We start from the raw sequence: 20,315 nt of genomic DNA, 5'->3' as shown, positions 1-20,315 counted from the left end.
TCACTTAAACAAATATATCAACATACATAATATAATGGCAGTGACATTAATAGATGCTGCAAAGTAAGATGAAGTGAGGGAGGGGACACAGAGTGACTAGGGGATTGGTGGCTATTTTAGATAGGAGGTCAGGAGGATCCTCTGTGAGGATGTCATGTTTGAGTAAAGTCCTGAACAAAGTAAGGTAATCTAAGAAGATCTGGAGGAAGAGGGTTCCAGGTAGAGGGAACAACAAACGTAAAGCCATGTGGTAGCAACAAACCTGAAATCTTGGTGGAGCATCAAAAAGGTTCTAGTAGCTGAGTGAGCAAGGCAAGGGCAGTGAGCAAGGGCTTAGGATGACCATACACATCTGCATGCCTTGGGCTGTCCCGGCATAGTTATTACTATTGCCTCCTTTCACTCTCAAGGGTGCCCTAGGTTTAGATGCTAAATTATATAGTCACCCTATGTAGAGGCCATGGTAAGCAGTTGGCATTCATTCTGAATGTGATGGCAAACCTATGGATGGTTCTCAGCAGGGAGTGACGTGACTTGACTGACATTTTAAAGGATCATGACCAAGTACTTGAAACACTCTTTTGGCTGCTGTAACACCCCCCTTGGCTCTCCTCCACCTCCTTGGCTGTTCCTTCCCAGTCTCCTTTGGCAGCTCTTTCTCTTCCACTCAAAGCCCAAATGTTGGACTTTCTTTAGACCAGTGGTCTCAGCCAGCAGTGGTTTCTCCTCTAGGGGACATTTTGTACTATCTAGGGACATTTTTAAGTGGTGTAGGTACTACTGGCATTTAGTGAGTAGAGGCCAGAGATGTTACTAAACATCCTGCGATGCACAGAACAAACTCCCCCCCCCCCCACCAATAGTTTTCCAATGCCAATCGTGCCAAGGTCAAGTAACCCTGCACTAGATTAGCACTGCCCAATAGAAATATAATGAGAGTTGCATATACAACATTTTTTCTAGTAGCCAATTTAAAAAAAAGAAAAAGAAAAGAAGCAAAGTTAATTTTAGTATTTTATTTAATCCAATATATATATATATTATCATTTTAACATGTGAGTCAATATTAAAGATATCAATGAGATTTTTTTTTTTTTTAATTCTCAAGTTAGTTCACATACAGTGTAGTCTTGGCTTCAGGAGTAGAACCCTGAAGTGATTCTCCCTTAAGTATGACACCCGGTGCTCATCCTAAAAAGTGCCCTCCTTAATGCCTCCTTAACCCACTCCCATCAACCCTCAGTTTGTTCTCTGTATTGAATTTTTTTTAATGTTTTAATTTATTTTTGAGAGAGAGAGAGAGAGAGAGAGAGACAGAGCGTGAGTGGGGGAGGGGGCAGAAAGAGAGGGAAACACGGAATCCGAAGCAGGCTCCAAGCTCCGAGCTGTCAGCACAGAGCCCAACCCGGGGCTTGAACCCACAGACCAGACCATGAGATCATGACCTGAACTGAAGTCGGTTGGACGCTTAACCGACTGAGCCACCCAGGCACCCCTGTTCTCTGCATTTAAGAGTCTTTTATGGTTTGCCTCCCTCTCTAAAGAGACCAATGGGATTTCTTTCCTTCTTTCCCTTCTACCTTCCTTCCTTTCTTTTCTCTCTCTCTTTCAATTCTGGTGTGTACTTCACACTTACTACACATAGTCATTTAGACCAGCCACGTTGCAAGTGCTTAGTAGCCACATGTGTCTCGTGGCTATTATATTGATGGCCTAACTCTAGACTCAGTACCAGATTACAGAGCCTGATGTTTAAGAGCTATACAAGGGAATAAAGCCTAATGGTTTGGTTCTGGAACCCAATTCTCTTGTTGAATTCCAGTCCTTCCATTTACTTCCGGTCCTCTCAGTGTTTCTCATTTGTAAAGTGGGGATGATAATAATATTACTACTTTATAGAGCTGTCCAGAATGAAATGAGTTAGTACTTACAAAACAGTTTCAGGTGTTGTAAGTAGCTCCCTGTTAACTATTTCGCTCTATCTCCACCCACACTTTCTCTCTGGGTAATCCGTCCACTCCTGTAGCTTTTATGTGCCACCTATTACATGATGACTTCCAGATTTAAGTATCCAGCTTAGACCTCTTTTCTGAGCTCCAGACCCCCTCTTTAACTGTGCATCCCATTTCGAGGACCTGGGGCATCTCCCATGAACATGCCCTCAACAGACCCCTTGACCTTCCCCTGTAAATCTGCTCCACTGCCAGGCCTTGCAATCTGAGTCATTTCACAGGGCAGCTATCCGGTGGCATCTTTGATTTCTGCCTTTCCAGGGAATGCATAGTGGTGCATGGATTGTGCAACCTCTGTGTCGGTTGAGATTTCCACCCCACTAGTATATGTCCACGGAAGGCATGTGAGTGCTTGAGGGCACCTGGAATAAGAGACCAGAGGTGTGGCTGGGGTGACCACCAGGGCCTCCTAAAGAAGAGGAAACACAGGCTGCAGGTGCAAACTGCTCCTGCTACCCGTGTATCAGAGTGTGTATGCGTTTGTGTACTTGGCCATGTGGTTGTGTCTGTGAACGTGTGTGGAAGGGGGCACAGGAATGTTATTTCACACTACCCTAACCAAGTGTCCCCAAGCAGGTTTTGCTGTGGGGGTGAAAGCACAGTTATTCTCAGATGAACAATCCTATTCTCCCAAGTGAAGGGGTGGCTTCCTCTGTGTCCTTGTGGGCAGGTCAAGGGGAGAGACCTCTGGTGTCTGACCCACCACATCAAGACCTTCCCATCTCCTCCTCCCTGCTCTTGAGGAGACCCAGGAAGGGAGGCTGGAGAGTACCTCCCCACCCCCCCTTTGTGAGGCCCTGCCACAGCTTGGAGAATGAGCCCTCTCCTGGCACTCTTGGCCTCCCAGGCCAGTAATGCCTCTGGTGAACTGGAAACCGATTCCCAGGGACACCCACCCCCCCTCCACCATCCAGTCTGGTTCTCTTGGCCTGAGCTGTTCTGCTCGGGTGGCGCAGGCACAACCTCAGCCATTCTTGGCGGGAATGACAGCCTCTTCTCATGATAGAGCCTTTCCTCCCCCCTCCAGCACACACATTCCACTTGCTTTGTATCCCTATGGGAAAAGCTGCTGGGAGATTCTTGTCGAAGATCAGGCCACAGACACCCCCACCAACCTCACCAAACCCGAAGTGTCTGCCTCCTCCAGAACGCCAGGAGGCAGGAGCCGGTGGGCTCGACGCTTGCAAAAACTGGGGCAGACCCGCAGCGCCCGCAGCGCCCCGCTCAGACCAGGGACGGACGGGGACCCCTGGCTTCCCGGGGAGGGCGGGGGGCTCCAAGGGCACCTGCCCAAGGCCACCCAGCGCGCGGCGGCCAGGACTGCGGAACGGAGCCGGACCTCCCAGCCGTCGGAGGGGGCGGTGACCGCCCGGGGCCTTCCCACGGCTCGGCCTGCGCGTCACCGCGGGGGCGAGGGGGCGCGGGGGCGCCAGGGGCTGCGGCGCAGGAGAGGGCCCTGGGAAAGGGCGGCGGGGTTGGGCGGGGCTGGGCGGGGCTGAGGCGGGGCCGGGGCGGGGCCGGGGCGGGGCCCGACTTCCCGGCCGGTAGCCCGCACCGCCGCGCGGAGACCTGGAGCCAGCGCTGGCCATGAAGCGGCCCAGGGAACCGAGCGGCTCTGACAGCGAGTCCGACGGACCCATCGACGTGGGCCGCGAGGGCGAGCTGAGGTGAGGGCCGGGATGGGGATACTGGGAGTGTCTGGACGGGTTCAGCGGGCCCAGGACTCGTCTTCCGTATGGCCCCGGGAGATGCAGGTGTGGGCGACTGCCCGCAGGTGTGTGTGGGGTAGGGGTGAGGGTGGGAGGCGGGGACACTTGTGCAGCGTGGGCCGTGACACGCACGAGTGCCTGGATCTTCTGCGCTCTGGGCCATTCAGGGCTGAGGGTGTGGGGATGGAAGTGGAGTTCAGCTCCGGGATGCTGTGCCCAGTTGGTGATCCTCCTTGCGTGGAAGTGCCAGGCTGAGGCTCTTGGAGGAGATTTCCCTGAGGATCTTAGGAAACCTTCATAGACTATTGGTATCACACACCCCGGTCCAGAATCTGCCTGAGTAGGCAGAATAGCCGTACTTTTTCAATTCTACCCTAGCTTGGGTGCACTTTTCATGCAGTACACAAAACGCTTCCAGGGGGAAGGGAAACCTCCCCTCCCTTGAGCAAATTGGACTTTGGAATTAAGGCTTTGGTACTGAAGAAAATAATAGCTGACTTGTCAGTGCGAGGGCGGAGACTCCAATTCCAACACTCTTTCTACTGCACACCCTGCTGCCAATGTATTTCAGCTCTAAATATTCTGACTTGCTTCAGACTTGTAGAACAAATTGCACTTATACAGTTCTGCTACTTCTCCCAGTTCTGTGAACAATCTAAGCTTCAGTTTCCTCGTCAGTAAAATGGTTATAAACAATATAACCGATCTCAGGTTTATTGGGAAAATCAATAAGATAGTGTATGTCATGAGCTTAGCACAGGGCTTAGCACATAGCAAGTATTTAATTCATGTCAGGCACCCAACATGTGATACCCAGAGCCCTGAAAGAGAGGCAGGGACTGAGTGGGAGTCTGTGGGCCTGGGTCCCAGCCCCAAATCTGCCACCAACTCACCACGTGAACTTGGGCCATTATTTTTTCTTTCTGAGCCTGTTTCCTCATCAAAAAAATAAAGGAGGAATCATGGAGTGGGAAAGAGAGAGGGCTATCTGATCTCTCCTGGCTCATCCAAACCTGACTCTCTAGAATAGATCTGAAAGGAGGACTCAGGGGGCGCCTGGGTAGCTCAGTCAGTTAAGTGTCCTACTCTTGATTTCGGCTCAGGTCATGATCTCAGCGTCCTGAGATTGAGCCCCCAGTTGGGTTCCACACTGGGCGTAGAGTCTGCTTGAGATTCACTCTCTGCCTCTCCCTCTCCTCCTCTCCCCCTCTCCCTCTCCCCCTCTCCCTCTCTCCCTCTCCCCCCTCCCTCTCCCTCCCCTTCCACTGGCACTCCAGCATGCTCAGAAGAAAGAAAGAAAGAAAGAAAGAAAGAAAGAAAGAAAGAAAGAAAGATTCAGCTCCTTCTTAGGGATGTTTTTGAGGGCATTTCATAATTTCAATGACTTCAGTTTTCTGAGACCAGGATATCCTACCTCAATCACAAATCCTTGTAAAAGGCCACCAGCTTCCAAGTATTTATAGTTTATAACAGGAGGTAAGGCAATAGATAACCCCCTTGCATCCTGTACATTAATTAGGTTTTGGGGTATATGATATAATTTCCTATGCAACTTATTAGCTTTCTTAAATTGTTTAGCAGAAACTGCTATTTAGAGAAGCAATTCTCTGAGTCCAGGCCTGCTAGCAGCAGGGAAGGGCCCAGCCCCATGTGCTGCTGGTGGAAGGGGGGGTCTCAAATTCAATGTCATTGGGTCTTCATGAATCAGAGGGACGAAATCGATGCCAGAGAGCCAGCTCTGTCTTCTAAGAATTTGCAGCCTGGCCAGTGACCTGCCAGGTCACACAAAGACCATGGATAGGATAGAAGACAGAAGGAGAGACAGACTGTGGGCTGTGAGAGCACCCAAGCAGGGAGGGGTCACTTACAACCAGAGGCATCAGGGAGGGCTTCTTGAAGGTGGTGGCATTTGGGCAATGGCATAAAGGATCAGTGGGTAGATTTTTCCTATACAGCATTTTGTCCTTTTAGCCAGAGCCCATTTTTAGACACTGTCTAGATTCTTAGAGGAGCAGACCCCCTCAGAGCAGAGAAAGCAGTTGGACATCTGGCAGAGGCTGACTTATAGACCCCTCTTTGTAGCACTCACCAAAGGGCCCTCCCCCCAGCAGACATCAATGCTTCAATTCAGGGAGTGTTGAACGATGCCTGCTGTGGCCCAGACCCTGGGCTGGGCATGGGGGACCCAGATGTATCCTGCTAAGCCTCTGCCCTCGGGGAACTCTCAGAGAAGAAGAGCTTCATGTACAAAGAAAGTCAGATAAACAGTGGCAAGGGCCACAGGACTGGGGCAGCCAGCTTCCCTGGGGTCAGAGGCAGGGCGCAAATCCCACCCCCCCCCCCCCCCACTCAGAGATGTGAGAATAAGGAGCAGGGTGTATTCTGTTGTCCCTGTGGGCATCTGCCTAGTGATGGCATCTTGCCCCATATAAGAAAATCACTCCTATCTGAACCCAGCCTCCTGACACATGAGAGTATAACCTCTCTCCCCTCACCCTCTCTGTGAACATTCAGTGAGCACCTGTCATATGGCAGGCACTGGGTCAAGGTCTGTGGGTCTTTCCTACATGATTTAGGGCACATGGTGGCCTTTGAAGTTAGATAGACCTGAGTTTGATTCTCACCACCATTAACTTGGGCATTTCTGAACCTCCATTTTCTCCCTTACAACACTGGTATGCTAATACCTACCTCACAGGGTGAGCCTTTGATGAGATAATGTATCTAAAGGGCACAGCTCCCTGATTTGGCCCAAGGTAGCTTCTGGCAAGTGCTGCTCTCGAAGGGATTGCCATTTAGTTGGAAGATGCCATGTTCAAGAGGCAGAATGGTCTAATGAAAAGACTAGAAGTCTGAAGACTTACTAGGCACGATTCTGAATTCTTTGTGTCTCTGTCACTCCATCTATCAAATGATTATTTTTCCTAATGTGAAATAGCCCCAATACTACTTAATTCACAAGGCTGTTGTGCAATACCTGAGACAAGTGAATGTGGAAGTACTGTCTAGAACAAGGAGTACTGGCTGCGTGACACACGTGAGGGAGTGACACACATGGGGGGGTGACAATACTGGATTAAAAGCCAATAGACTTGGCTCCAGTTCTGGAATTTCCTCTAGTTTGCTGTGTGGCCTGGAACAGACCCTTCCCCTCTCAGAGTTTCCTTATTTTACAAGGGGGCTCAGCACTCCCTGAAATCCCTTCATTGGGGGACATTGTGATCCTGCCTTTCTTTGGCTGAGGCAAAATGAGTGGGGTCACCTGCAAGGGTTCCACGGGGAGAGTTCCCGAGGGGGAAACCGAGAATGGGTGTTGAGGGCAGTCAGGACTGGCAGCCAGACCACCTTGAAATCTGCCCGCCCCCCAAGAGACCTCCCCAGAAATCAGGCTAGGGACCACTCGAGGCCCATGGAGCAGATCTTGGTGGTCAGCATATCTTCTCTGGGTCTGTGAAAATCTGCCTTATTTTCAGACTCGCAGACAAGAAACTCTCACACCTCCCCCCAATGTCAGGGCCAGATCACAGCCTGGAAGTGAGCTCTGGTTGAGCTCTTGGGAGCTTTAAGGATAAGGGGACTGGAGGGCTATTCAGACAGACAGGAAATAGGAATCAAGAGGGAAAACAATGCTGAATTTGGGGCCAGAAGACATGGATTCCCATGCTGGCTTTGCTCCTTAGCAGCTGCATAGGCTGGGCAAGCTGCCTTAGGTCTCCAAGGCTCAGCATCCTCATCTGTAAAATGGGGCTTTTGTTAGGCTTGAAGGAGGGAAAGATATGTAGTAATTCCAAGACAACTGTGAAGTGAAGTTTGGCTGTGAGATATGGGAGTCAGGGAAGAGGGATAATACTGCAGAGAACAAGTGACCGAGTGAGTGGAAAAAGAGATAGCAAAGCCACCATGCCCTGAAAGGGGTGCGTCAGCCTCTGACAGATGGTCCCTCAGGAGGGATCAGGCTGAGGGGCAGTGACGTGCACAGTGCTAACCCAATACCCCTGGAGACTCCTTATCCAGCCTAGGGGGGACAAAGGCCATGTTTTAGTATCCCTTGACTCTTGGGGCTTGTCCTGAGTGTAGCTTTGTAAACACGGTGCCCTCCAGACCTCAGGATCTGGCTATCGGAGCCCTAGACCCAGCTTGCTGGGCCATCCTTCCCAGGAGCTTCATAGGCCTCTTACCGGCCCTTCTCATCCGGATGTCTGGATGGAGATATCCTTTTCCAGACGTAGCTGGACAAAGCCAGGGACACAGCAGTGGGATTTGATCAATGTTGATGTGGACTCTCCTGCAACCTTCTTTCTTTGAGCAGCTGACGAAGATGATCTAACCTCTCATGCCAGGAGGGTAGTCACTTGGGCTGGCACCTTCCTCATGAGCCACACAGGTGCCCATTCCACCAAGGCCTAGCAGGTAGCTTTTATGCTGTCACTTCTCTGTTCCCCAGTGATGCCAAGGACAAGGGCAAGAGGAGGGAGCTCAACCATGAGCTCTGCCCTGTTCCAAGCACTGTTGGGTACTGGGGCTACAATAGTGAATGAGCCAGACATGGTTCGTGACCTCAGGGAGCTTATGCACTTGGTGGAGAGATAGACATTAATCAAATAATCATATAAACAAAAAACAACAAATGAGCAATACATGCTGTGAATGCAGGATGCTAGGAGAGGGTAGAGCAGGGGCTATCTAGTGGGAGGGAAGATGTCAAGAAGGCTCCCCCAGGAAGATAACATCTGAGTTCAGATCTGAACAGTGGGAGAAGGTACTAGGCAAAGGGGCTTGGGCTTGGAGGTGGGGAGACAGCGTGCACTAGAGAATTTTAGGCTAGGGAACAGTGTGTGTAACCACAGGAACAAGTTAGGGCATCCGCAGGCTGGAGCACACAGAACAAAAGAGAGTTGAGTCTAGGAGGTGACAGGAGCCAGCTGGGCCACCTGAAAAACAGTGGTCTTGATCCTAAAAGCATTGAGAAGGCCCTGAGGAGGGTTTGTTTTTTTTTTAATGTTTATTTATTTTTGAGAGAGAAAGATTGAGAGAGAGAGAAAGACACAAAGCACAAGTGGGGGAGGGGCAGAGAGAGAGGGAGACACAGAATCCAAAGGAGGCTCCAGGCTCTGAGCTGTCAGCACAGAGCCCAATGCAGGGTTTGAACCCATCAACTGTGAGATCATGACCTGAGCTGAAGTTGGACACTTAACTGACTGTGCCCTTTATATATATATATATATATATATATATATATATATATATATATATATATATATATTATTTTTTTTTAAATGTGCCCTTTTTAATATATATATATATATATATATATATATATTTTTTTTTTTTAATGTTAACGTTTATTTATTTTTGAGAGCCTGAGGAGTTTTAAGAGAGTGACAAGATCAGATGTACATTTAAATGAGCACTGTGCCTGTTTGTAGGGTCTTGCAGCCATCCAGGTGAGAGATGATAGAGGTTTGATCCTCAGAGCAGTGGTGGAGATAAGGAGGATAGAGGTGAGATGTGTCTTAGACACAGAATGGGCACGTTTGGATAAGCGGGTGAGGACAGAAGAAGAATCAAAAGTGGTAAGGGACACCTGAGTGGCTCAGTCGGTTGAGCGGCTAAGCGTCCGACTTCAGCTCCGGTCATGATCTCCCAGTTCAAGCCCTACGTCAGGCTCTGTGCTGACAAGCTCAGAGCCTGGAGCCTGCTTTGGATTCTGGGTATCCCTCTCTCTCTGCCCTTCCTCAGCTCGCCCTCTGTCTCTCAAAAATAAATAAAAATGTTAAAAAAAATTTTTTTAAAGTGGTAGCCAGGTAGCCTTGTAGACCTGGGAGATGGGTGCCTTCGCTGAGATGGGGGCCCAGGGGAGACAGGAGAGGGGGAGAGGGAGGACGAGGCAAGCTCATGGGTGCCTGTTCATGTGGGTGGCATTTTGCATTCTGAAATGGCAGGGGAGTCACCTCGTCTAAAGTTATTTGTTGATAGGGCATCTCAAACTCTCCGCCTCCCCGGCCACTCCGGGAGCTGAGCGTCTGGAGCGCTGGGACCTGGCCGACCGCGCATCTAGGCCAGCGCCGGACTTGAATGGGGCCTCCAGGGTGTTGGCCAAATGAATGGTCCTCAGTGTAACTCTACGAATCCCCTCCATTCCAGAAGAACCTCTAAGCAGGAAACCGTTAGGGGGGCGAGCAGTTGGGCTGCAGAAGATTTTGGTCAGTCTGGGCAGGAAAGACCCCCCGGGGCTGAGCCTCTTCCGGGTGACGGGGACTCCCGGGTGCGAGCAAACATCCATCCTGTGCCAGACCTGCGAAGCGAGGCCGACGCGATGCGGGCCCGGGGCCTTCGCGGCATCCCAAGAGTCCGAGGGGGCCTGTGACCCAGATGCCCCCTCCCCCTCGCCCGGGCCGCGCTGCGTGGGAGGAGGCGGCAGCTGCCGGCGGGGCGGAGGGCGGCCGGCGGGCGCGCCCGGCCCGTGGGAAGCGGCGGCATCTGCTCTTTCCACGCTCTTCCCAGCGGCTCTCTCTGAAACCCAACCCGCCGGCCCTGCCCCGCCGCCGCCGCCCGCGCCCTCGCCCGCCCCGCCCGGGATCGGGTTGCAGGAGCCCCGAGGCCTGCTGCGGTTCCCCGACGCCCGCGGCCAGGGGCAGGGGGCGAGGCCGAGGGGGGTCGGGCCGAGAGCCCAGCACCCCCACCCCCCCCAGCCCCTCGCGGCCCCAGCCGCCGCGCGACCCTAGTGCAGGAAACCGAGCGCAGGGGGGGACTTGGCCGGGGGAGCAATGGGCCCCCACCCACGCCTGCCCTGCGCCACTTCCCGGCCTGGGAGCCCTGAGCCGCCTGGGAGACCACGGCTGTCTGGGAGGGGGCTCTGCCCGCCCACATCCCCGCCTCCTCCAAGGTCAGCCCAGGCCAGGGAGATGGTCCCTGAGCTCTGAAAAATCAGCCTTTCTCTTCTTCGTCTGCAGCCAGATGGCCAGGCCGCTGTCCACCCCGAGCCCTTCGCAGATGCAAGCTAGGAAGAAACGCAGAGGGGTGAGTGTCTGTCTCCGCGGAGTCGCCTGGCAAAGTTTTGCCCTGGGTCCCCAGGGGCCCAGCCCAGAGAACCCTGGTCGGAAATATCACCCAATCCAGACTGCCTGAGTGCAAATTCTGGCTCTGCCAGTGGCTAGCGGAGTGGCCTTGGGCAAGCCACTCAACCTCTCGGTGCCTCATTTCTTCAACTGTGTCACTGAAAAAATGACAGTGCCTACCTCAAAGGGCTGTTTTGACGACCGAGTTAATATAATGCGCCCAGAACCACACCTGACACACAGTTAGGCTTTATTATTTATTCCAGCCTTCTGTCTCTACTCTCTGAGCCCAGAATTTTCATTTCCTCTCTGCGTGCCAAGGGGTAGGGCAGGGGGATAGAGAAGGAAGCTCCCGGGTTTGCTATTGGCCGTCTTATCCCGGCACCCCCTTCTCTCCCAGGATGCGGCTATGCTTCTGCCCTGGGAGTCCCAAGACCTGGAATGTGGCAGAGACCAGCCCTGCCACTCAGGCAAACCACTTCCTTCCAGCCCTTATCTTTATCTGTTAAATGGGGGTCATAATGTCTGCCCCGCTGTCAGCATTCTGCTACCAGTCTGGTGAGGTGAGAATGAGTGTGAATGGAAGGTCTTCCGGACTGGAAGCAAAGCCTCTTCATGACCCAGCAACTGAGGAGGTGACCTCGACCTGCAGGAACCTCCAGGAACTGCTCCCACGCGGGGGCTGGTGTCCCTGTTCTGACTGGTCGGTACCCTGATGTACAGTGGTTAAGCATTTTGAATAGCACCCCAACAGACCAAGACAAGAGATCTGAGTTCTACTCCTAGCTTTGCACTTCCTTCTTATGTGACCTTAGGCAAGTCACTGCTCCTCTCCGAGCCTCAGTTTCCTCCTCCATAAAGTAAGACTAGACTTCTCTCCTTCACAATATTTTAAATATGAGTCAGTGGTCATCAAAGCACGTTGGAAACTGGTGAAGTGGCTGCAAGTAAATTCTTGTCGTTGTTTTTTAGATTATAGAGAAACGGCGTCGGGACCGCATCAACAGCAGCCTTTCTGAACTGCGACGCTTGGTCCCCACTGCCTTTGAGAAACAGGTGTGTGACATTCCCCATTGTGCTAGAGGAAGTACCATGCAGGTGGCAGATAAGGTCCATTTTTCATGGCATGTCTTACTGATTGGTGGCAGCTGCCTGAGGTGCTGGGGTTTTGTGTACTGATATCTGTCACTGGCCAGGGATAAGGGGAATGGAAATTTGTATTTACTGTGGCGTCTCAGATGTTGTGGCTCTGTGTCCATCACCCCATGATCCCAAAGGGTAGGGTTTATTATGCCCATGGCACGGGTAAGGAAATTGAAGCACAGAGAGGTAAAGTAACTCTCACTAGATCACACAGCTAAGTAAATAGCAGAACGGAATGGGAACACCGAACTGTGTTTGGTTCTAAAGCCCCCTAGCCCTCTGTGCTACTGACAGTCCCAGAGCCATTTGAAAGTGGAACAGGCTACCCGGGGAGCGAGCCCCCTGCCGTTGCACCTGTGGAAGAGGAAGACTACAGTGGAAGCCAGACAGTTAAACCAATCAGACTGCCTGGAAGATTCTCTACCCTGTGCTCCAAGGCATGGTCATGGGTCATGTGCCTTTCTTCCTGAGAAGAAGTCAGTCATTCCACAGACGTTCGTTCACTCAAACTTTCACAGGCCCAGCTAGACCTAGACCTGGTACCTGCCCTCAAGAACTTACGTGGAGAGTCTGACACTCAGGTTTCACTTGGGAGATCAGGTGATGCTGGACGCTTAGGAATCATTGCTCAAGAGAGAATAGAGGAGGAGCAAGCGCTGTGGGGCTAAGATGATGAGCTAGATCTCGGGCGTGGTGGGTGTGGAGTTGATTCCCAGGAAAGCTGGTCTAGAAGGCAGATGGGCACGCAGGAGTGGCATTCCGGTGACGGTGCACTAAGTCATGGAGGTCACATACGAGACCTCCCAGGGAGAGTGTGTCTAGCGAGCAAGAGCCAGGTGGAAGAAGAAGCAAGAACACGGGGTGTCGTGGAAGTCAAGGGAAGGGGGGACGTTGCAGGAGGGACGCTCAACAGTGCAGCGGGCGGGCGGATGAAAATGAGACCTGAAGAGAATCTATTCGGCTGGGCGCCTTGGCCAAAGCAGAAGCCGAAAGGCTGGCAGTGGTGGAGTGGGAGGACGACCTTGAGCTGGTGAGGTTGCTGACGCCGCTGGGAAGTGAGAGAGAAGCCTTCACACTTCTGTCCTCTGCGCACACAGGGCTCCTCCAAGCTGGAGAAGGCCGAGGTCCTGCAGATGACAGTGGATCACTTGAAAATGCTCCACGCCACTGGTGGGACAGGTACTGATGCTTTTCTCTCCCATGAGTCATTCAAGCAACAAATACGTGGGGGCGAGGCCGTGGGGATCCACTGTGAGCAAAGCAGATGGGGTCCCTGCCCTCATGGAGCTCACAGTCTATGGTGGGGCTAAAGCAGGTCCAGGTGGAGCAGCCACAAAGCCTGTCTCTCTTCTTTCAGTATCGCCCTCTCCACTGTCAGTGTCCCCATGTGTCCCAACCTTGTTCTCAACTCCACTCCTTCCGGCCTTAGCCCTTGGAGGAGCTCTCCTACACAGACTGGCTTCCCCACCCTTAGCCCCCCTCTGGCTTCCCCACCCTTAGCCCCCACCCTCCTTAAGCATTAGCCTGAGTGAACTCATTCTCACTGGGATCCCAGTTGAACCCCTGGGTGGGGCCTGCCTGAGATTTTTAGCCACAGATGTTCACTGGGGTGCCTTCTGAGCTAGTGCTGGGGTAATAGTGTGTCCTCAGCAGTGCTGGGATCGTATGTCATGCTCACAGTTCAAGATCGGTCGTGGGATTGTGGTAGCATACAATTGTAACTCATTCCGTTACTTTGAGCTGGTGCATTACAGTGAAGTCATGGAACTGTGGCTTTCAAAAGACTGAGCCTCACTGTATATTTTGGTGATTTCACAACCGAGAAAGCTGGAAAGCTCCACAGACCTTGACACAAGAACCTAAGTCCTAAAACCTTAACTTGCTACCTTTGGAGGGGACAGTTGCATTTTAATTGACCCAGCCTGGTGCTTCTCAAGCTTCAGTGAACTGCGCAGGATCATCTAGGGGCAGGCAGCCCTGGGGCACACCCCGGAGATTCTGAGCCAGGAGGTCTGGCCTGGAGGTTAGGAATTTGCAAGTTTAGCAAGCATGCCTGATGACCCTGATGCAGGTGGTCGCTTTGAGAACTTCTGCCAAAGGAATGCATGGCCAACAGTGAAAACTTCTGATTTCGGTCAACCAGTGGGGGAGATACTTCAAACTACGTTTATGGTTACCCAATTAAAAGAAAAACAGTGACTAATATTTGGGGCAGCATTTTGTAGTTTCAAAATGCTTTCACCATCGTTATCTCATTCGATTCCTATAAGAATCTCGAGGCTGGGGGTTGTCGCCATCACCATTTTCTGGCTAAGGGCTAATGGGAAGACAGAGATATGGCTTAGAGCACTGCTTTTGGGTTAGAATCCTGAACTGAGTTGATTCGAATCCCATGAATTGTGAGGTTGGCTCTATGACTTGCCAGCTCTATTACGTTGGACAAATGATTTAGCTTCTCTATTCCTCAGTTTTCTCATCTCTGAAATGGGAGTAATGACAGGGTTTTTCTAAGGATTAAATCAGATAATGCAAATTAAGTACTCAATAAGAACTCAGAAAATGTTAGTTGAAAAAGAACAGCAAACACAGAAACTGAAGGGTTTTGCTCAAAGTCGCATAGTTAAGTATACGACAAGGTCTTGCTCCCAAGGAGGCCTGACTCCAAACATCGTCTCCCGTAGAGCTGTCCCTCCGTGGGGGCCTCAGCCATGAACCAGGGACCAGATATTTGCTGCCGTAGTCATGAGGCCAGTGCTCACAGAGGCTATTCTGTCTTTGCACAGAAGGTGGTTGATAGCGGGGCAGGTATAAAGGCAGTGAGAATGAAATACCTCTGTGGGCAGTCCACCTGGTCAGACCTCACTGAAACCAGCCAAAGAGAGGGTCCCAGCCTGATGGCAGCAGCTGAGGACCAGAGCGGGGTCCTGCTTTCCTGACAGCCCTTCAGGCTAGGGGACAGACTCAAATGCCCACAGGGGCCAAGCCAGTAATATGCCCTTGACCCTTGAACAACACAGGTTTGAGTAGCACAGGTCCTCTTCTATGCAGAGTGTTCGCAGTAAATGTGTTAGAAAATTTTTTAGAGATTTGCAACAGTTTGAAAAACAATTGCAGATGCACCACATAGCCTAGAAGTATTGGGAAAACGTAAGAAAAAGTTAGGTATGTCATGAATGCGTGAAATAAATGTAGATGCTGGTCTGTTTTATCATTCGCTACCGTAAAATAGACATGCATCTATTATTGACGTTACAACTTATCAAAACTTCCTCATACAAATACTTACAGACTGCACATGGTGCCATTTGCAGTGGAGAGAAATATAAATGTGAAGATGCATTATAATCTTAATTGCATAAAAGTCGCTGTAGTTTATACATACCGTGCTACTGTGATAATTTCCTAGCTACCTCCTTTTGCTCTTGCGGTGAGCTCAAGTGTTGCGAGTATCTGCTTAAGACTCCATGTGACACTAATCATCTCCGCGTGAGCAGTTCGTCTCTCTAGTAAATTGCTATCACGGTAAAAAGTTATCTCTGGCGGTTCTCACTCTAGGTAGTTTCTGGGGAGTCAAAAGTTTGCTCAGGTTTTCGACTGCGCTGGGGGAGGATCAGTGCCCGTAACCCCATGTCGTTCAAGGGTCAGGTGTAAATGATGAATTCGTTGACTGTTTCTGTGCACCGTTGCATTTAATTTCACCTTCACAGCAAGTATCACTATATGCCCATTTTGCGGCCAAGGAAATTGAGGCTTAGAAAGATTAAGAGGCTTGTCCACAGTCAGGCAGCTAGTCAAGTGGAGAAGTTGAGGTCCAAAGACCTCAGGCTTCACTGTGACATCATGCTGCCTTCTCTGAGGAGTCCCCAAGCTCTGACCGCTGCTGCCGCCACCTCCCAACATCCGCCCTCACCAGCAGGCAGGGGTGTTCTACACCTCTACGTGCGCAGGCCTCTCACACCTGGCAAAGCGTCCACTTAAACGACAGTACCTTGGTCGCAAAGTTTCTTCTCTGCCTTAATCATGAATTTTGATGAAAACAATACTCTACATTTTATCCTGCTTCATAGTTCAGTGAACTCACTTGGTCCTCACAACACACCCCAGATACCCCAGGAAGGGGTGATTATTCCCACTTTACAGATGTGGAGACCAGGGCTCAGAGAGGTGAGGTGACACGCCCAGGGTCACACAGACCTGACCCCAGGATCAGCACTTGTCCCCCGCCTGGCATGCCCTCATCACGCCTCACTTTGCAGGATTCTTTGATGCCCGAGCCCTGGCAGTTGATTTCCGGAGCATCGGTTTTCGGGAGTGCCTCACCGAGGTCATCAGGTACCTGGGGGTGCTGGAAGGGCCGAGCAGCCGTGCAGACCCTGTCCGGATTCGTCTTCTCTCACACCTCAACAGCTACGCAGCTGAGATGGAGCCTTCTCCCACGCCCGCTGGCCCCCTGGCCTTCCCTGCCTGGCCCTGGTCCTTCTTCCATAGCTGTCCAGGGCTGTCAGCCCCCAGCAGCCAGCTCACCGTCCTGGGAAGAGTGCCCGGTCCCATCCTCCCCAGCGCCTCCTCTCTGGTCTACCCCATCCCCGCCCTCCGAACCACTCCCGTGCGCAGAGCCGCTGGTACTGTCCTGCCAGCCCGGAGGCATGTGCTGCCTAGTCGAGGGGCATCTTCTACCCGGAGGGCCCGCCCCCTGGAGAGGCCCGCTGCCCCCCTCCCCGTGGCCCCCAACATCAGGGCTGCCAGGAGCAGCCACATGGCACCCCTCGTGCGGTCTTCTTCCCCCGTGCTCCCTGGCATCCTGGGGTCCCCTGCTTATGTGGGTGTTCCTGCCCCCAGGCCTTCTTCCCCAGGGGCTGCTGGGAGGCCAGCAGGAGCTGTGCTCTGCCACTCCTGGGTCTCTGAAATCACTGAAATCGGGGCTTTCTGAGGCGGCTTCTCCCCGGGAGTGAGGAGGGTTCTTTTTCCAGGAGCTCTAAAAACAGTGCTATCGTCTGCCCTGCTTCCTGGCCTGGCTCATCTATCTATGAAGGCATCTCCCTCACCCATCAGAGGCGCCCCTTCCTCCTCTGGCCCATCTCCCCTCCTCACTGCCTGTCCCAGCTTGCCCACCCAGCTCTCTTGGAGCTGTTGTGATCTCAGAGGCCTCGTCTCATTTCTTACCTGGACAGATAAGTCGTGGGAGGGCCCCCACTAGCTTTGCCCAGACTCTTACCTGCCCCCCGGGCACACAGGGGGCAGCAGGCATGAATCTAAGGTCTGGGAACAAAGCTTTCACCTAAAGGCACAGTGGCCTCGGGCAGATTGCTTGCCTAGAGAGATCAGACCCCCGGCCAGAGCAGTGACTGACTGGTGCAGCCTTCCCAGGCCCCCAGGGCCAGAACGTAGTGTCTGCCTCGCTTCCGGAGACAGTAACTGAGCAGGGGCCACAAAGTTGTCTCTGGAGAACCCTTGTCTGCCCCTGCCCACCCCACTGCAGTGAACCACAGGACAGGTGCCCTGTGCACCACGGCCAAGGCCTGGGGATTAGGGGCCCAGCAGGGCCTGCTCGGGCCGTCTTCCCCACTGCAGACACCTACCCTCCAGCTGACCCACACTTCCCTGCACAGAGCTGGGAGATTTCTGGGCAGCAGTAAGACTCCAAAACAGGGCGTTCTCACCAGCAGGCCTGGGACAGCGTTCCCAGACAAGAGCCAGGATTGAGCAAAGAGAACCCAGCTCCCGGCCTCTCGCGCCGTCACCATCCTCCAGATGTGTGGTCCCCGTTGGGTGCACAGTGTGGAAGGTCATGTTCCCATGTGATGGCGCCCAGAGAGGAACCCTCTTGGGATTCCACACCAGACGTTTGTGCTGCCTGGTTTGTATCCGGCTCACAGAGCCCAGACTGTGGGGACAGCCAAGGGCCGTCAGGCTGGACAAAAATAACTGCAAGGAGGGGTGAGAGGAGGGACAGTCAGAGGCGGCTCGGCCCTTCAAGGTCACACGGTGGGTCAAGGGCCTGAGATCCTGTTCACCCAGGATTCCGCGCAGCTGGCTCTGCTCAGAGGCCATTTCATTACCCAGCTCCGCCTGGGCCTAAGAGAGGGAACAAATGGCCTGGTGACCATTCCTGGTGGAACAGCAGAGACTGGACAAGATTGGGGCAGACCCAGGACTGACATTCAGCTGGACCAGTACTGCCAGACCAGTTGTAAAAAATGTAGAACCACTTCTGTGCTTGTTGGCAAGTATTCACATCCCCCGAGTGCCTCTAAGTGGCCCCCTGCCCCAGGTAGCTTTGGGTGGCTTTTCCCCCAGGACCCCATGCTGGTTAATGCCTGGTAGACCCAAGACTATGGGGTCCTCCAGCTGGCAATTCCTTGGTGCTTATTTGCACTGGTTATTAAATACTTCCTTCAAATGTCACCCTTGGCAAGATTCTTTCACCCCCACCCTTTGATGGAACTACCCTCCCCAGAGACTAAATTGAGGAGGTCCTTGGGCTCAGAAATAGAGTTTGCTAAAACCCTGGGGGAGAGAGCCCTTTCAGATAAGTAGAGCAGAGGGCAGAGATCATTTAAATGACCCAGAAATCTCTTTTAAAAAAGGCAAATTCCTCAAGAAGGCATGAAGAGCTGAAGTGTTCTTTCAGTCCTCAGGGTTAGGTCCATCAGATCTCTGTCCTCCTGGATACATCTGAGGTGTGTAGCAGTGGGGAGAGAAGGTGTCGTTTTAAGGAGGGGGTCACCGGCCTAGAGTGCTCCTGAGGGAGACGACAGGGAGGGCAGGGTGGTCAGCAGGCTCCCAGGAGCGGGGAGAGGGGGACAGAAGGCAGAGCCCGACTTGTCCTTTCTCACAGAGGACGGGAGGGGCTGCTTCTGCTCCGAGACTCCCTTCTTCCCTTCCTCGTCTCCCTGGCTATCCCAGCTGGTGGCTCACTGCTCCCCTGACACCATGCCAGTGCCACAATCCTGCAGTTTGGCAACCTGATAGCCCGAGAATATGGAAAGCCCATTTCCATGTTTCCAGTCCCCAACTCCAGGAGAGTCCGTTGACACCATCGAATGAGATGGAAATGGCCCAGAACTTCCAGCATCTGAGTTGACCTTGGGTTCATTCTCCTCCAAGAGATGGTGGGTGGGATTGGTGACTATGTATTTGTTTCTGGGGTTGAGGACTTGCATCTTTTGTTTCTATCCCCAACCCTTTCTGGTGTCCCCAACTCCTACCCCATTGCTGGGGCTGTTGCAGGCATCCAATAAAGTTGTTTTAGTTCTTCTAAAAACCTCAGAAAGATTCTACTTCTTAATATCTCTGGAGTCAATACTCTTCTCTCTGAACCTACAGCTATCACCCTGGTGTGGCCACTTCACCTGCCCCCAGATCACTGCCCTCCACAAGGTCACCTTGCTTCTCTCTTGCTTTGTCACTCTATTCTCAAGGCAACCAGAAAGAGCTTTAAACATGCAAATCATATCATACCAACTCTGGTATAAAACCCTTAGTCGATTACCCTATTATTCCAAAGATAAAATCCAAGCTCTTCCTCTTCTGGTCCCAACCTGATTTCCAGCCAGTTCTGATCTTGTTCGCTGTGTTCCAGCCACCCTGGCTTTCCTTCCTTTTCTCAACATTTCAACCTATTCCCACTTCCAGGACTTTGCATATGCTGTTTCCTTGCCTAGAATGCTCTTCCCCTATCTTTGTCATGGCTGAGCTCTTTACACCCTCAAGCCTTGGCTTTAACCCACCTCCTCAGAGAAGGCTTCCTTGACTGCTTGAATAGTTAGTTCATCTATCTCAAAGTCCCTTATTCTTCCCCTTCATGGGGCACTTGCCATTACACATCATGTGTGTTTACTTCTTGGTTGACCGTCTCCCCCGGCAGCATGTAAGCTCCGTGAGGCCAGAGACCACGTGTGCTTTGCTCTCTACCCTGTATCTGGTGCCACGCACAGTACCTGGCTCTAATTTGGTGTTCAATAAATATTTGTTGAATAAATGAACTGGGGAGGTGAGGAATCTTCCAGACTCAAGCTGCTGGATGGTACGGGCCCCTGTAGGGGTGAACTCCCAGCTGGCTGACTTTGTGGGGAGGCTGGAGAGCAAAGTGAGAGACGGGGCCAAGGTACTGGAAGTTCTGGCAAATGGGGAGGAGGCTCTGGCCAAAGAAAAGTGCACTCGCTCTGGAGCGCACACTGACAGCTGAGAGCAGGCAGGCGTCTCTGCCAGCAGGTATCGGTCTCCACTCTTGCCCTGATGGATTTGGCTTGCGGTAATTCTAACAAGCATTTGCAGAGGTCTGCTCTGTGCCAGACCAGGCATGGTGGAGCCAGAGGTGATGGGGACACTGTCACCCTGAGGGTGTGTGCCCTCCTTCTAATGACAGTTTGGTGAGGTGAGAGTGGAGTGAG

General features: G+C 52.3%; 1 protein-coding gene across 1 annotated transcript; it reads left to right on the top strand.

The window, feature by feature from the left end:
- The first annotated feature begins 3,528 nt into the window (after window positions 1-3,528).
- Window positions 3,529-19,907, top strand: HEYL (hes related family bHLH transcription factor with YRPW motif like). The gene is made up of 5 exons (XM_025912615.2): window positions 3,529-3,679; window positions 10,675-10,741; window positions 11,752-11,835; window positions 13,020-13,101; window positions 16,179-19,907. Exons 1-5 carry the CDS (start codon window positions 3,600-3,602, stop codon window positions 16,850-16,852), a joined length of 987 nt encoding a protein of 328 aa, XP_025768400.1. The 5' UTR covers window positions 3,529-3,599; the 3' UTR covers window positions 16,853-19,907.
- The last annotated feature ends 408 nt before the right edge of the window (window positions 19,908-20,315 follow it).

Source organism: Puma concolor, chromosome C1, assembly GCF_028749965.1.
Source record: "Puma concolor isolate L17-30 chromosome C1, mPumCon1.1.hap2, whole genome shotgun sequence".
NCBI classification, from domain to species: Eukaryota; Metazoa; Chordata; class Mammalia; order Carnivora; family Felidae; genus Puma; species Puma concolor.
This window is presented reverse-complemented; position numbering and strand designations above follow the sequence as displayed.

Coding starts and splice junctions, on each gene's coding strand:
- HEYL (XM_025912615.2), top strand. CDS start 3,600: ATGAAGCGGCCCAGGGAACCGAGCGGCTCTGACAGCGAGTCCGACGGA. Junction 3,680..10,674: donor GGCCGCGAGGGCGAGCTGAG/GTGAGGGCCGGG, acceptor CTTCGTCTGCAG/CCAGATGGCCAGGCCGCTGT. Junction 11,836..13,019: donor CCACTGCCTTTGAGAAACAG/GTGTGTGACATT, acceptor CTGCGCACACAG/GGCTCCTCCAAGCTGGAGAA.